Source organism: Aptenodytes patagonicus, chromosome 18 (genome assembly GCF_965638725.1).
Source record: "Aptenodytes patagonicus chromosome 18, bAptPat1.pri.cur, whole genome shotgun sequence".
Taxonomy (NCBI): Eukaryota; Metazoa; Chordata; class Aves; order Sphenisciformes; family Spheniscidae; genus Aptenodytes; species Aptenodytes patagonicus.
Window position 1 is genome coordinate 3130871 of NC_134966.1, and position 12640 is coordinate 3143510.

General features: G+C 57.4%; 1 protein-coding gene across 1 annotated transcript in view; it reads left to right on the top strand.

Annotated features, from left to right (window-relative positions):
- Positions 1-12640, top strand: part of LOC143168841 (uncharacterized) — a 100700-nt gene that overhangs the window by 69509 nt on the left and 18551 nt on the right. Inside the window, exons 11-27 of the mRNA XM_076355773.1 lie at positions 563-601; positions 728-781; positions 1618-1671; positions 5197-5304; positions 6038-6091; positions 7256-7309; positions 7440-7484; positions 7767-7820; positions 8577-8621; positions 9014-9067; positions 9154-9198; positions 9565-9618; positions 10040-10084; positions 10339-10392; positions 11194-11238; positions 11879-11932; positions 12387-12494. Of these exons, the coding sequence (XP_076211888.1) occupies positions 563-601; positions 728-781; positions 1618-1671; positions 5197-5304; positions 6038-6091; positions 7256-7309; positions 7440-7484; positions 7767-7820; positions 8577-8621; positions 9014-9067; positions 9154-9198; positions 9565-9618; positions 10040-10084; positions 10339-10392; positions 11194-11238; positions 11879-11932; positions 12387-12494 (966 nt within the window). The remainder of the gene's footprint in view (positions 1-562; positions 602-727; positions 782-1617; positions 1672-5196; positions 5305-6037; positions 6092-7255; positions 7310-7439; positions 7485-7766; positions 7821-8576; positions 8622-9013; positions 9068-9153; positions 9199-9564; positions 9619-10039; positions 10085-10338; positions 10393-11193; positions 11239-11878; positions 11933-12386; positions 12495-12640) is intronic.

Below are 12640 nucleotides of genomic sequence, written 5' to 3' on the forward strand. Positions count from 1 at the left end.
GTGGTCATCTGGTCTTCTAAAAAATTGGAGGTGCATGAAAGATTTGGCTGCTAGGAGCAGCGAGGAGAAAGCCTGCCAGCCATGGCTGCTGGAGGATCACCTCATCTGGGGCTTCAGATGGGGCTGGTCGGGATGAGGTTTCCCACCTGGGGCAAACTGGTGTCGAAACAGCTGGTTTTAGTCCAACCTGGGCTAAATATGATGGTACCTGCGCTCACCAACAACATGTTTCTGACCTCTCCCCATGCAAAACATTTCTGGTGTCCCAAGGCTGCTACGACATCCGTGGGGGAGCTGAATTTCAGCAAACTTCAAAAGTGGGGTCTCCGTCTTCATTTGCTAATGAGGCCAGCAGTTCCTTATCTCCTACACGTTGTCCTCAGATTAAGCCTTGTCCTGTGACTTGCATACACATAGTATAAAAAAAAATAAAAATTAATTAGAGCACTGGTTCATTGCTGTGTCTTCCCAAGCAACAGAAAAAAGACTTTGAAGCCAGCAAAAAGGGATTTAGGGTTTTCTTTTTAACATTTTGCTTCCCCCCGCCCCCTTCTCCTTTCAGCAATCATCATTTTACCAGCTTCTACATGCAGGCTGGCCGGTGAGTATCGCTGTTAAGCAACTTTCTGTGGTTCGTTTTTTCCTCAGCTTGGTCAGCTGGGTTTTCCTCCCTCCAAGCACTTCATCAGTGAGATTTGTTTTACCAACTTTTCTCTTTTTAATCCAGAGAAAACCTGGAGCCCCCGGGCCCCCAGGACATCCAGGGAAAACAGGAGCACCTGTAAGTAAGAAAAGCCTCGGTGTCCCCTCCACGGCTGGGTGCTGCTTGGCCCCGCTGCCACCCCGGCTGGCCTGGGGCAGCTTGCAGAGCCGATGTCCCCAGTCATTTGCACAGTCCTGGGCTGCCCCAAAAAATATCTGCTGCCAGGTGGCTTCTGACATGCTGTAATTAAGGGCCTTGGAATTGGGTTTCAAAGAAGCCTAATGGTTTGCTTGTCTGCTTCCCACCGAAACCCGGGTGATGCTTGATATCTAACTCCCTGGGTTTCGTTGGCAGACGCAGCCCCTGCCCCTCTGCCTCCGCCAGCTGAACAGTGCTGGCTTATCTTCCCCAGGGCATCGGGTTCCTGCCCCCACGTTTGGGTAGGGACCATGTGGATCCCTCCCAGAGGCACAAAAACAAGCCAGGGAACGGCTGATGCAGTACTTGTGTGGCGCCAGCTCCATGCTGGTGGGTCTGCAGCCCCATGCCCACGCAGCCCCCCGGATTGCTGGGTGATGCTTCCCCCCCGGCTGGCCTCTGCAAACAGGGCAGCAGCATGAGGCAAAAGAAACAAAAGCAAAACTCCCCGTCCTGACCTCCCGTAGGGCACCAAACGAACGGGGAACCGGATCTGTCGCCGCCTCCAAACCCGCCCTGGCCACAGACCCCGCGAAGGCAGGCAGGGTGGCGGGTGTGCCGAGGGGTGCGAATCTTCCCGTTCTGCCCTTTCCAAGGCTGCCTCTGCGCATTGCTCGTTCTCCTCCCCATGACAGCCTCTGCAGGGCTCGGGCTGCTCTCAGCACGGGGCAGGACGGGGGGACATGTTTGTTGACTCAATCCCTGTTTTTGCACAGGGACCCTGCGGAGATCCGGGGGAGCCGGGCGAGAAAGGCCGGCAGGGGTACACGGTGAGTGGGGGTGCTGGCAGGGACGCCTGGCTGTGGGCGGGTGGGGGGCTTGGCTGCAGGGAGAGCCCAGTTTGGAGAGGTTGAGTGCACCCTCGGGGCTGTCCTGGGGACCCTCGGACACCCTGCCCCTCTTGGATCAAACCCTGGAGCACTGGGTGAGAGAGAACTGTAACAGTCGGGTTTGCTGCTGGTTGGGGAACTGTGCAAGGAAACGTGTGCCTGGTTTGAAGGGTCATGGGTGGTGATGCCCCAGTCCTCTCTCTGAGGTCCTTGCTGTGGCTGGCAGGGGTGGCTCTCCACAGCAGGCTCATTCCCCTGACCAAGTCCATGCTGCAGCTCCTCTTGCCCTGTGCTTGCAGCACCCCGCTCCAGCAGGTGCATGGGCTCAGTGACTGCTCAGCACAGTCCCTTTGGGTGCTGGACTCTGCCACGTGTCACCCGATGCCCTCCCAAGCAGGTAGACACAAGGTGGCACGGTGGTCCCAAAAGCGTTCTGTCCTTTTGTCACCTTCTGGAAGCCACTCGCCTCCTTCCCCATGGTTCTGGCCGAAGGGATGTGTGAGCTCTGCCTGTTCTCTGCAATGGGAGCTGCTGTGCAGCGTGCCCTCGTGGGACCTGGCCACCTCCCCCCGGGACCGAGCGAGCACAGCTGCCTGTGGGGGTTTGGATGCCCCATGGGTAAAAGGAAAGGAGAGCAGATGTCCCAATCTCCCAGCATTGCTGGAGCTTTCCACCCGCTCTCCCACCCGTGCTCGCTGGTACCCAGCCCTTGTGGGAAGAGTTGGTGCATCCCAAATCTTGTCTCTTTCAACAGAGCAGATGCGCAGGCGTCCCCCAGCACCCCCCTGCCTCTTGCTCGTTTGTCCTGGTTGCTGCTGGGCTGCTCCGAAGGGACAGCAGTGCCCATCCCTGCTGCTCCTCATCTCCCCGCTCACTCACCCATCTACTGGAGCAATTGTCTTCCTTCAGCCCTCCAGTGTTTCCCATCCTGCATAGCATCTCCCCAGTGACCTTAACCACAGCACCGTGGTCCCCTTGGCTCCCTCTCAGCAATGACCTTCCTTTCCTCCTGCCATCTTTGTTGTCATCGTGTCTTTGTGGTGGTTTAACCCCAGCTGGCAACTGGGCACCACACAGCCGCTCGCTCACTCCCGCCCACCCTGGTGGGACGGGGAGAGAATTGGAAGAGTAAAAGTGAGAAAACTCGTGGGTTGAGATAAGAACAGCTTAACAACTGAAATAAAATAAAATAGTAATAATAATAATAAAAAAAAATACAAAGCAAGCAATGCACGATGCAATTGCTCACCACCCGCCGACCGATGCCCAGCCAGTCCCCAAGCAGTGGCCCCCCCCGGCCAGCTTTCCCCCAGTTTATGTACTGAGCATGACGTCCCATGGTATGGAATGTCCCTTGGGCCAGTTTGGGTCAGCTGTCCTGGCTGTGCCCCCTCCCAGCTTCTTGTGCACCTCCAGCCTTCTCAGTCAGTAGAGCATGGGAAGCTGAAAAGTCCTCGACTAGTGTAAGCACTGCTCAGCAACAACTAGACCATCGGTGTGTTATCAACATTATTCTCATCCTAAATCCAAAACACAGCACTGTACCAGCTACTAGGAAGGAAATTAACTCTGTCCCAGCCGAAACCAGGACATTCTTCCTTTCCAAAACTGGGGTGGCTTCTCCTCTGGCTTGAGAAGAGGAGCCAAGGACAGGCTGGGCTTACATGGATCAATGCTGAAGGAGGATTTGGACGGGCTGGCGAGCAGGACACAGGCTGGTTCCTGGCAGCTGTGTTGAACTTTTGAGTCCCAAAAGCTCGTGGCAAAAGTTGGAGTTGATATCATGGGCAAGAAACGCAGCTATGCCATCAGACACTGTGTGTCTGCTCTCTATCACACGTCCTGCTGCCAGATGTCCTGTCACCCCCGGCCCCACTCCCTAGCAGCAGGGACGCACCCCAGGGATAGTGTTTTACCAGCTGCCAGCATCTGGAAGGTGTCACTGACTGTGTTAAGCCGGTTGAGCGTAAACACTGGAGTCTGTTGGCGTAGCTTAACCAAAAGGTGCCAAAGTTACTCTCCGTCTTCACATAAACAGGATCTGCGAGGAGAGTCAGCAGTTCAGGGAGGGATTAGCACAGAAATGGAAAGGAGCAAATTTTTTCCGCCTATCACAGTCCATCTGCAAGCCTGATGTCTTCAGTTCAGGGGGCTGTGTCACGGCCGCAGCCCTGTCCCCAGCCCCCTGCTCTCCTGCTCTTGCTTTGGCATCTGCCAAAGGCTTTGAGTGGCAGGTTTCCAACAGGGAAACTCAACTCAACTTTGGACTCGGCTCTTGACCAGTCTGGGGTGGCTTTTGTTAAGGTTCACGTTTCTACTAGACCTTGGCCCAAGAGGTCTTTGATGCCCGTTCAGGCTCCAGCAGGTCTCCGTTCCCTGCTCTCACTGCCTGGGGGAGGCTGATCGGATGAGAGCAGGGGCAGGGAAGAGGAGGATGGATTTCATCCACCTGCATCAGCCCCTGAGCACACGGTTGGGTTGGGTTGGGTTTGCCCACGGTCTGTTTTGCATTTGGCCCATCTGCTTGGGCTCCCTCGCCACAGAGCACAGCCAGAGGTGTGTCGCAGCCCAGGTGTCTTTCTTGCAAAACTGCAAATAACAATAAATATTCCCCAAAGCTGGGACCAGAAGTGGAATGGGGCAAAAATTCTGGCTTTTGGGCTGGGTGCCCCCAGCATACGTGGCCACTAATGCATGGGGGATGTGCGTGGCTGGTTGTGCAATGCTGAAGCCCTTGGGGGAGGGAGATGGAAAAGCAAACCTCCCCACAACAAGCTTTTATATTTTCGCAGCCAGATCCTTCACTTGAGAAGTAACTGAGGCAGCTGCGTCCTTCTGCCCTTCCTTCAAACTCTGACTTTACAAACTAAAACAAAGTCCAGTTTTTGGACTTGACCAAATGTTCCAAAATTTTTGAGAAATCCAAGCAATCAAAGCTATTTGAAGGGAAATGTCTTCTCTTTGTTCCACACTGCTCTTTGTCCTGCATTAATTCAGAATTGCCAGTGAGCTAAGGGGCAAAAAAAAGCTGCCCCTAAGCTTTAGCTGGTGATACCCAATCTAGAGGATCTGCTCAGGCTCTTGCATGTGGGAAAGCATCAGAAATGGCTTTGAGCATAAGTCCCAGGGCCAAAAAGCAGATGCAGAGGGCTTTCGCTTGACCTTCTCTTAACACATTGCTTCTTCCCTACCTTCCACTTTGTTTATTGCTGTACGGCCGCTGGTTGCGACTCTCCCATGGTTTCGGTCAGAGAGCCTGGGCAGATCCACATGCCCAACCCTTGCAGTGCCTGGATGCACAAAGCTTCTGCCCCTGCCAGCCCTCCCTGTCTCCTTGCGAGGTACTTGGCGTTTAGCAGGCGTTGCTGCAAAAGCACGAGGCAGGCAGAGCTTAGCATTTCATTTATTGGTTTCATAATGATGTGGATTTTTTAATTTTGCATGCTTGGCTTTTTTTCTCTCCAGGGTGAACCTGGGCTCCAGGGCTTGCCAGGACGTGCGGGTTACCCCGGCTCGGATGGCTTCCCTGGCCTGGATGGCAAACCTGGGCCGTGGGGGCTGCCGGGAGAACAGGTGAGCCATGGGCAAGCAGGCAGGCAGGCAGGACCATGGCATGGCCAGCGTTGGGGTGGGGAAGCTGCAGCCCCAAGCCCTGAGCAGGAGACAAGGGGCTCCTAATGCTGCTGCTCTTTATGTTCGCTTGCCTCCTTTAACTAAAATATTCCTCCTGAACCTACAACCCCAGGCAGTCCTGGATTAGTGCCTCAAGGTTCATGTTTCCCAAAAAAAAGGGCTGTAGAACCTCACACGCGTGCGTTAAGGTGCAGCTGGGATAACCCAAGCGCTGCAGATCCTGCATTGTGGTGGGCCTGAGCACGAGGGCTGGGCTGCTCTTCTGCATCTCAACCTCCTAGTTGCTTTGACAGGAGAAAATAACTGGGGGGGAGAAAGAAATGAGAGCAGTTACGGACTGCCTGGATAGCGTTCAAGCTATGAAGCTGGTCACTTCGTGGTGTGATGGTCCCTGCCCTTTTCCAGACCCCTGGCAGCGATCCCTGGGGAATACGGGCAACGCACCTGGGCTTGGAAGCTTTCTCAGGGGGCTTTTGGAGGATGGTGACAGGGACTGGACCACGCTGAGAGGTTTGGGGCTCTCAGCAGCCCCCCGGGAGTCTGCACCGGGGTGGCTGTGGGCAGGAGGCAGCAGCTGCCGGCGCAGTGGGGAGGGGGGAGTGGAGCTGGACATGGGTGGGAGGCGCTGAGCAGCCCCTCAGCACCCACTCTGCTTCTTCCTCCCTCTCCCCAGGGACTGCAGGGCTTCCAGGGTGACCGAGGGCTGGCTGGCGAGAAGGGAGAAGAGGTAAGCTGGCTCTCACTTGCTTAGTCACTTGGTGCTGTGGGCACGATTCGGTGCCAGCCCCAGTCCCAGCCTGTACGCTTAATGCCAAGCAGTAAGAGCTTTTCATTACTGGTTTCGCCGGTACTGCACCAGCAGCGCCTGGCACACACATGTCCCCCCAGCCTGCTGGCACGCATGTGCCAGCCTGATGTTGCTTTACGGTGTGGGATGCCCTAATTGCCGCCCTCCAGCCGTGCGGGATCCGGCTGGCGGCCGCCCTCACCGCTGTGCCTGCTCAGCCTCCGGCTGTCCGAGTGCCCTGTGCTCGGAGCTGCCCCAGCCCGGGGGCAGCAGGGGCTGCTAGTGCATGTTGCTGTGGTTCCTCTCCAGGCTGTTCCAGCGGTTTCTCAGCCAGGATATAAAATGTCCATAAAAAAGTGAATGCTAGTGGTTTGTTGCCCTTTTTTTTCCTTCCCCCCCTCCCCCACCCCCCGAGTCTTTTTAAGGCAAGTGTTAACTAAAATATTTAGAGCTTCCCAGGAGACACTGGGCTCCTCCGAGGTCTGATCATACTGGGGTGTTTGAAACCCAATTTCTTCTTTTTGAAGCAGCAACCCCACAAGGTTTATCATATACCTTTTCTGGCCCATACTTCGTACCCTCTTGCCTGTGAGCATCATCCCAGCAGCCAGATGGAGGATCTCTTGCCCTTGGTCTCAACCTCTCTGTGCTTGAGCACTCAGCAGCTGTGGACACGTGAAGCTTTGCACTGCTCGCACGGGCCCATGAAGCTTTTCTTTTTCTTCCCCGCTGCCGCTGTGTGCAGCTCAGGGCACCATGGCATCCTCCAAGGCACAGGCGATGGGCATGGCCCTGCCACCCGGTGCAGCGCTGCCGTGGAGAGCCCCGTCCCAGCCCTGCAGGTGCTGGGACACCTCCGTGTCACCGTTGTATGTGGCGTGGTGCAACACTAGCTTGGGACATGGGAGCGGAGTAGCCACAATGGGGGGGCACTGTGCTGGGGACAAGCAGCTAGGCTTTTCTTCTGGGGCTGCCTCATTTAGCACAAGCTTGAGGGTCCCCATCCCCCTGCAGCACACCAACAGTCCTTTGGGGCACAGCAGCCATGTTTTAGCTCCTGATGGTCCAGCTGGGGCTCACATATCCTTGTTGTTCCCGTTTCAGGGTTTCTTGGGTGACCCTGGACCGGTTGGGGAGAAAGGAGAGAAGGGAGCGAAGGTGAGGGTGTCTCTCCTTGCTCTTTACAGCCCCGCCTGGGTCGAGCAGGGGGTTGATCCTTCCCTGCCACGGCCCCCCAGCCCCAGGTCATGCTCTCCCCCATCTCTCAGGCTGCTCTTGGCTTTTCCAGGGGGTGAAGGGAGAAAATGGTCTGCCAGGTCCTGCTGGGCTTCACGTGAGTTAACGGGGAAGCTGGGGATGTCTTGCACCCTGCCATGCCGGGATTGCTCCTTCCCTCCATCCCCTCTCCTGGACTGACCCCTTTGCTTCTCTGCAATGGCCCCGAGCTCTGTCCCTGGCTCCAGCCCACGTTCTCCTGGCTTTGGGCAAAGCCCTCGTGGTCTCTGTGTTTTCCCTGACCCTCCTGCAAGGGATGGGACAAAGGCAGCTGCCACCTTGGGGTGAGCACCTCGGGGTGGGCACCTTGCTGACACCCCACTCCTGGCTTCTCTCCCAGGGGATGTCAGGTCTGAAGGGTGTGACGGGCTTCCAAGGCCCCATGGGGCCAGAGGTGAGTGGTTTTGCTTTCTCTGTGTCACCAGCCCTCCCCGAAGAGGTGCAGGAGCCTGGTGCTCCCCACTGGAAAGATGGGTCCAAGAAGGGAGGACTTGGGCTTTGCAGGTCACTGGCACTGCTTTCTGGTTCGCTCTTACAAAATCCTTGGTTTGTTTGTTTTTTTCCGAGAGCTGGACCTAAACTACATCTGTATCTTTGTCCTGGAGGTGGCTCTTTATTAACGGGGATATTGCCCCAGAGCAACCAGGCATGTTGTCCTTCTGCTTGTTGGGGGCAGGAGCTTCCCCTCGCCTCCAAAATCTCCCACATGGACGTTTGCATCCCAGCTCATCCTCCTGGCTGGCGATGAAGAGAAACGAGCCTTTGCAGAGCACGTTTCACCACAGTTTATTTTAGGTGACCACCTTCAGCTGAGGTGAATCCCAGGCTGACAGCACCTCGGTTTTTCCATGCTGCTCTTGGCACACTGATAGCTTAACTGCTGCCACATCTTTGGGAGGCATCCCAGCCAGGGAAGAGTTTGCAGAGGATTTAAAAGGAAAATTAAAATGTTTTGGTGGTGGTGAAAAGAAGCACTTTCGAACACAAAGGGAGGCGGGGAGCCAGGGGCTGGCCAGGTAGCTGTTCAAAGGGACATCAAGTAGCTGATGCTTGATGTGAAGAAAAGGGAGAATTTGGGATGTGAAGACTAAAAGGAGAGAATCAAAGCAAAACAGGCTAGAAAAATGGCATCCTTTCTCTCCTGCTCCAGGGAGAAGGTGGCTCAGCGGGTCCCCCGGGGCCTGCCGGCCCCATGGTAAGTCACAGCTTCTTGGTCCAAACTTCTGCTGAAACGCAGGGGGTGGCTGGGCTGGGGGACCTGCTGCCATCTGGCTCGCAGCAAGAGCGAGGCAGGACCACCATGGGCAGGCTGGGACGTGCCACGATGTCCTGCCGCGTTTCATCCCTTGTGCTGATTTACACCTGAAAAAGATGCCTCTGCTTAAAATGCAGCCTCCTGGTAGTGGGAGGAAAAATTGCAAAAGGACAAAAGGTGTTAAAACTCACGCACACCAGTAAAGCCCCCCCAGCATCCCCACTAGCCCGGGGCTGCCTCTGCTGCCATGGGAGATGCCTAGGGGGGCCCCATCCCGTCTCCTCCTGCATGGTGCACGTGGCCGCAGGGCTGAGCACGCTCTCACCTTGCAGGGAGAGCCGGGCCAGCCGGGATCCGTCGGATGCCAAGGCATCAATGGCTCTCAGGTGGGTCTGCCCCAGTTCCCCTCCTTTGCTATTTGGGATTTTCTGGCCACTGCACTCACCCCATCCCTTCCCTGCTCTCTCCCCAGGGAGAAATGGGCCCCCCTGGCTTGCCCGGCCCCCGGGGCCCCAAGGTACGTCAGTACACGCCTGCACCAAGGGATGAGAAAACCTCACAGTGGTGGGGTGTCTTGGGACAGCTGGTGGGGGTGCTGGGGTGGGAGGGTGTCCCGAGGGTCACCCAGCCCGGAGGGGGTCTCCTCCAGCTGGGCTGTGATCTCAGCCCACCCCAAAATCTGCAAAGAGGCTGAGATGGGGGTAGGAATCCTTTCTGTATCCCTTGCAGTGGTGGGGGGGTCCCCTCGCACCAGCCGGCTGGGAGCCCTGGAACTCCTCAGCAGTGTGGTATTTCCCAGGAGAGGTTTTGCACCACAGGCTTTGCACGATGTGTGCAGGGCTTTGATTCTAACAGCAGCTCCTCGTCCCCCGCTGCTTTGCAGGGACCGCAGGGCTTGCAGGGGAGACGCGGCCCCCCCGGCCCCAGGGGCATGCAGGTAAGCGGGTGCTGTCCTGGCTCGGAGCCCACCATGTCTCCGAGGTGTGGGTCCCCTCGCCATGCGCTTGCTGAGCAAGGAAGGAGCGGCTGGGACTTGTCCCCCATGTGCTTTGCAAATGAGCATGAAGTCCTTGACCCTGTGGGTCTTTATGACCACCCAGGAGTGGGTGGGAGTGGGTGGGTGGGAAGGGCCGTGTCCCGAGGGCAGGCTGCTGGCTGCAGCCCCTGCTCTGGGCAGGACGTGCAGGCACGGGGGCGAAGGGAAGGGTGAGCTGATGGGGACATGGTCCCTGGGGCGTGACGTGCAGCTCCTGGAGGGCCGGGCAGGGTTCCTATGGGCTGGGGTCTCATCCGCAGAGCAGGACAGTGAGCAGCATCCCTCTTCTCCCAAACCTCCCACCGCCTTTGCTTTTCCCCAGGGCCCAGCTGGGATGGAGGGATCCGCTGGTCCCAAAGGAGACACCGTAAGAGCTTCTTGCTGGCTTGCTTTGACCTTGGTGGGGATGAAGCCCAGGCTTGAGGGCTTTCCTCAGAGGGACCTGAGAGGTGGGGTGAGGCGTCCCTGCCCTTGCTTTTGGAGGGGAGAGGGGGTTAGCGCTTGCAGCGGACCTCGCAAATGAACCCTGGAGGTCCCTGGCAGTCCTGGGGAGGGGACACGGTGGGGCTGGGCGCTCTCTGCCCAGCACGGCACGAGCTGATGCCAGCACTCCCCTTGCAGGGTGCAGACGGTGCTCCCGGGCTGAGGGGACAGCCGGGACAGGAGGGCCCTGGGGTAAGTCCATGGGAGCGGGTGGCTGGGTGCAGGGTGCTCTCATCCTCCCCCTTGCAGCCCCCCGAAGCACTGCGGGGGAATGCCCTGCTCCCCCCTGCCACCCCCAGCTTCCCACGGTGTTTGTGGCACAAGGGCTGGTGGGGATGATGGCCGCGTCCCTATGGCCATGCTCCTTATCTCCAAACTCCAAAGCTCCTCTGACTCTACTGCTTGCAGGGGCCTTGATTTTTTTTTCCCTATGGATTTATCAGCAGAGATGCCTCAGCCCCAGCCCTGCCTATCCCTTCCCTGGTGCGCGATTAGGTGCACCCCTTTTCCCAAGGGGTTTGGGTGCTGAGCTGCCCTTTCCAAAGGGTGAGGAGGCCAGGGCAGCCTGGCCTTCCTCCTGCCTGACCCACGGTGTCCCAGCTGACCACAACCCTTGGTGCATTTGCTTCTCATGTGCCAAAACCCCGACACGCAGAGCTGAAAACTGGTGCTTGCAAAAGGGATGAGGGATGCGGGGTGGGATGTGGGTGGTGCATTTTGGAGGCTAACAAGGACCTTGTCCTCATGCTGGGGGCTGCTGTGTGGGCGGGGGCAGACTTGGGAGGGCTTATGCATCCCCTGGTCCCTGTTGGGGTGCAAATCCCACCGTGGCATCAGCAGCAGTAACTCTGCAGAGCTCAACTGGTGTCTCCCATTTATCAGCATCTTCCCGTCCCCATAGCGTGGGAGGGTTGTCAGCCTCCATGAGTGCATGCAATATTTTCCTTTGTGGTTCTTTTTTTTTTAACTTGCATTTTGTGTCTCTCTCTGAAGGGGTTTATTGGCCTGCCAGGTTCAAAAGGCACCCAAGGAGAGCGGGTGAGTGATTGGCACCCATGCCAACCCTGCTTGGGATGCAGGAGAGCCGCGCGTTAGAGCAGCCCAAAGCACCAGCTTCATGTTCTTTGCCTGTGTTTGGACTTGACGGTTGAATAGGTGGCAAATGCAGTCGTTTGGGAAGGCAGAGCTGCACTTGGGCTTGCCTTGCTCTAATAAGAGGAGCTTTCAGACACGACTGTGTGTCCTAAGATATTGTCTGCTTTGGGGAGGCGGCAAGGGAAGTGGGAGTGCTTTAGCATGTGTTAAGGGACACGGTAATGAGGACAAGGTGCTCGGTATCGTGCTGGCATCAGGACGGTGCAGCTGGGATGCCACCACCGGCTGCTGCAGGCATCCTACCTGCCAGGGAGCTGGGGGTAGGATTGGCATGGGGTGCTGGGGGCACTAACGGTTTGGTGGTGAATGAACCCAGAAGCTCTGGAGCCCCACCGCCATGAGGAGCAGATCCAGTATGTACCTGCTCCCAGCTCCGAAAGGCCCATCGGGAGGAAAGCTGTGATCTAAGTTGGGCAAAACTAACTTTCTTTGATGCTAAAATCAGATCACGGCATGCTTTGGTTGCAAAGAGTGGCATAACATGGTTTCCTGAGTGTATCCTCCACCTCTGCTGCTCCTGCAGGGCTGTCGAGGTCCGGGTGGAGCCAAGGGAGACCTGGGAGCCAAAGGAGACAAGGTACCACGTACCCAGGCTTGCGGGGGGATTCCTCAAGCTGCTTTCTCTTTTGTTGTTCATATGTGCCATTTTCCAGGTAGTGGATGAGTTTCTGTGGATGTCCAGGGACCCAGGGGCATTTGCTTTCGGGGCCTGTGAGAGCCGGGTAGCTCAGGCTGTGCTTGATCCCACCACGCTGCCGCCCCTGATCCATCCTTCCCTGCTCCGTCTTGCTTTGGCTGTTTAAAAATGTTATATTGCCCCATTGTTGGTGCCCCAGGGATGCTCTCGGAGGAGGGTTGTGGGGTGTTCACCCAGAGTGGCCTCATGCCAAAGGCCGGGTGTGCAGAGAGCCGGGGCAGCAAGCGATGGGCTGTCTGGGGGGTTCCTGCCCGTGGGCGGGGGAGCCCCAGGCACTGGCTGTCCCTCTTGTTTGCAAGCCCTGCTGTGACATGCTGTGTCTTATTCCTCCAAGGGTCCACGTGGAGCACAAGGAGCAAAAGGGCCCCCAGGGATTCGGGGCCAGGTCGGCTTGCAGGGCTTTCCCGGCCCCCGAGGAGCGGCGGGGCCCCGGGGACCAGATGTAAGTGCCGCGGCTGGTCCGGGGTGTTGCGTGGTGGGACGTGCGTGTGCCCAGTGTCATGTCGTGAGGCGGGTGGCGTGGGGAGGGGACAGCCCTGAAGGATGCAGGCAGCGTGGGCAGCGCTGCCTTGCCCCAACCCTGCCCGG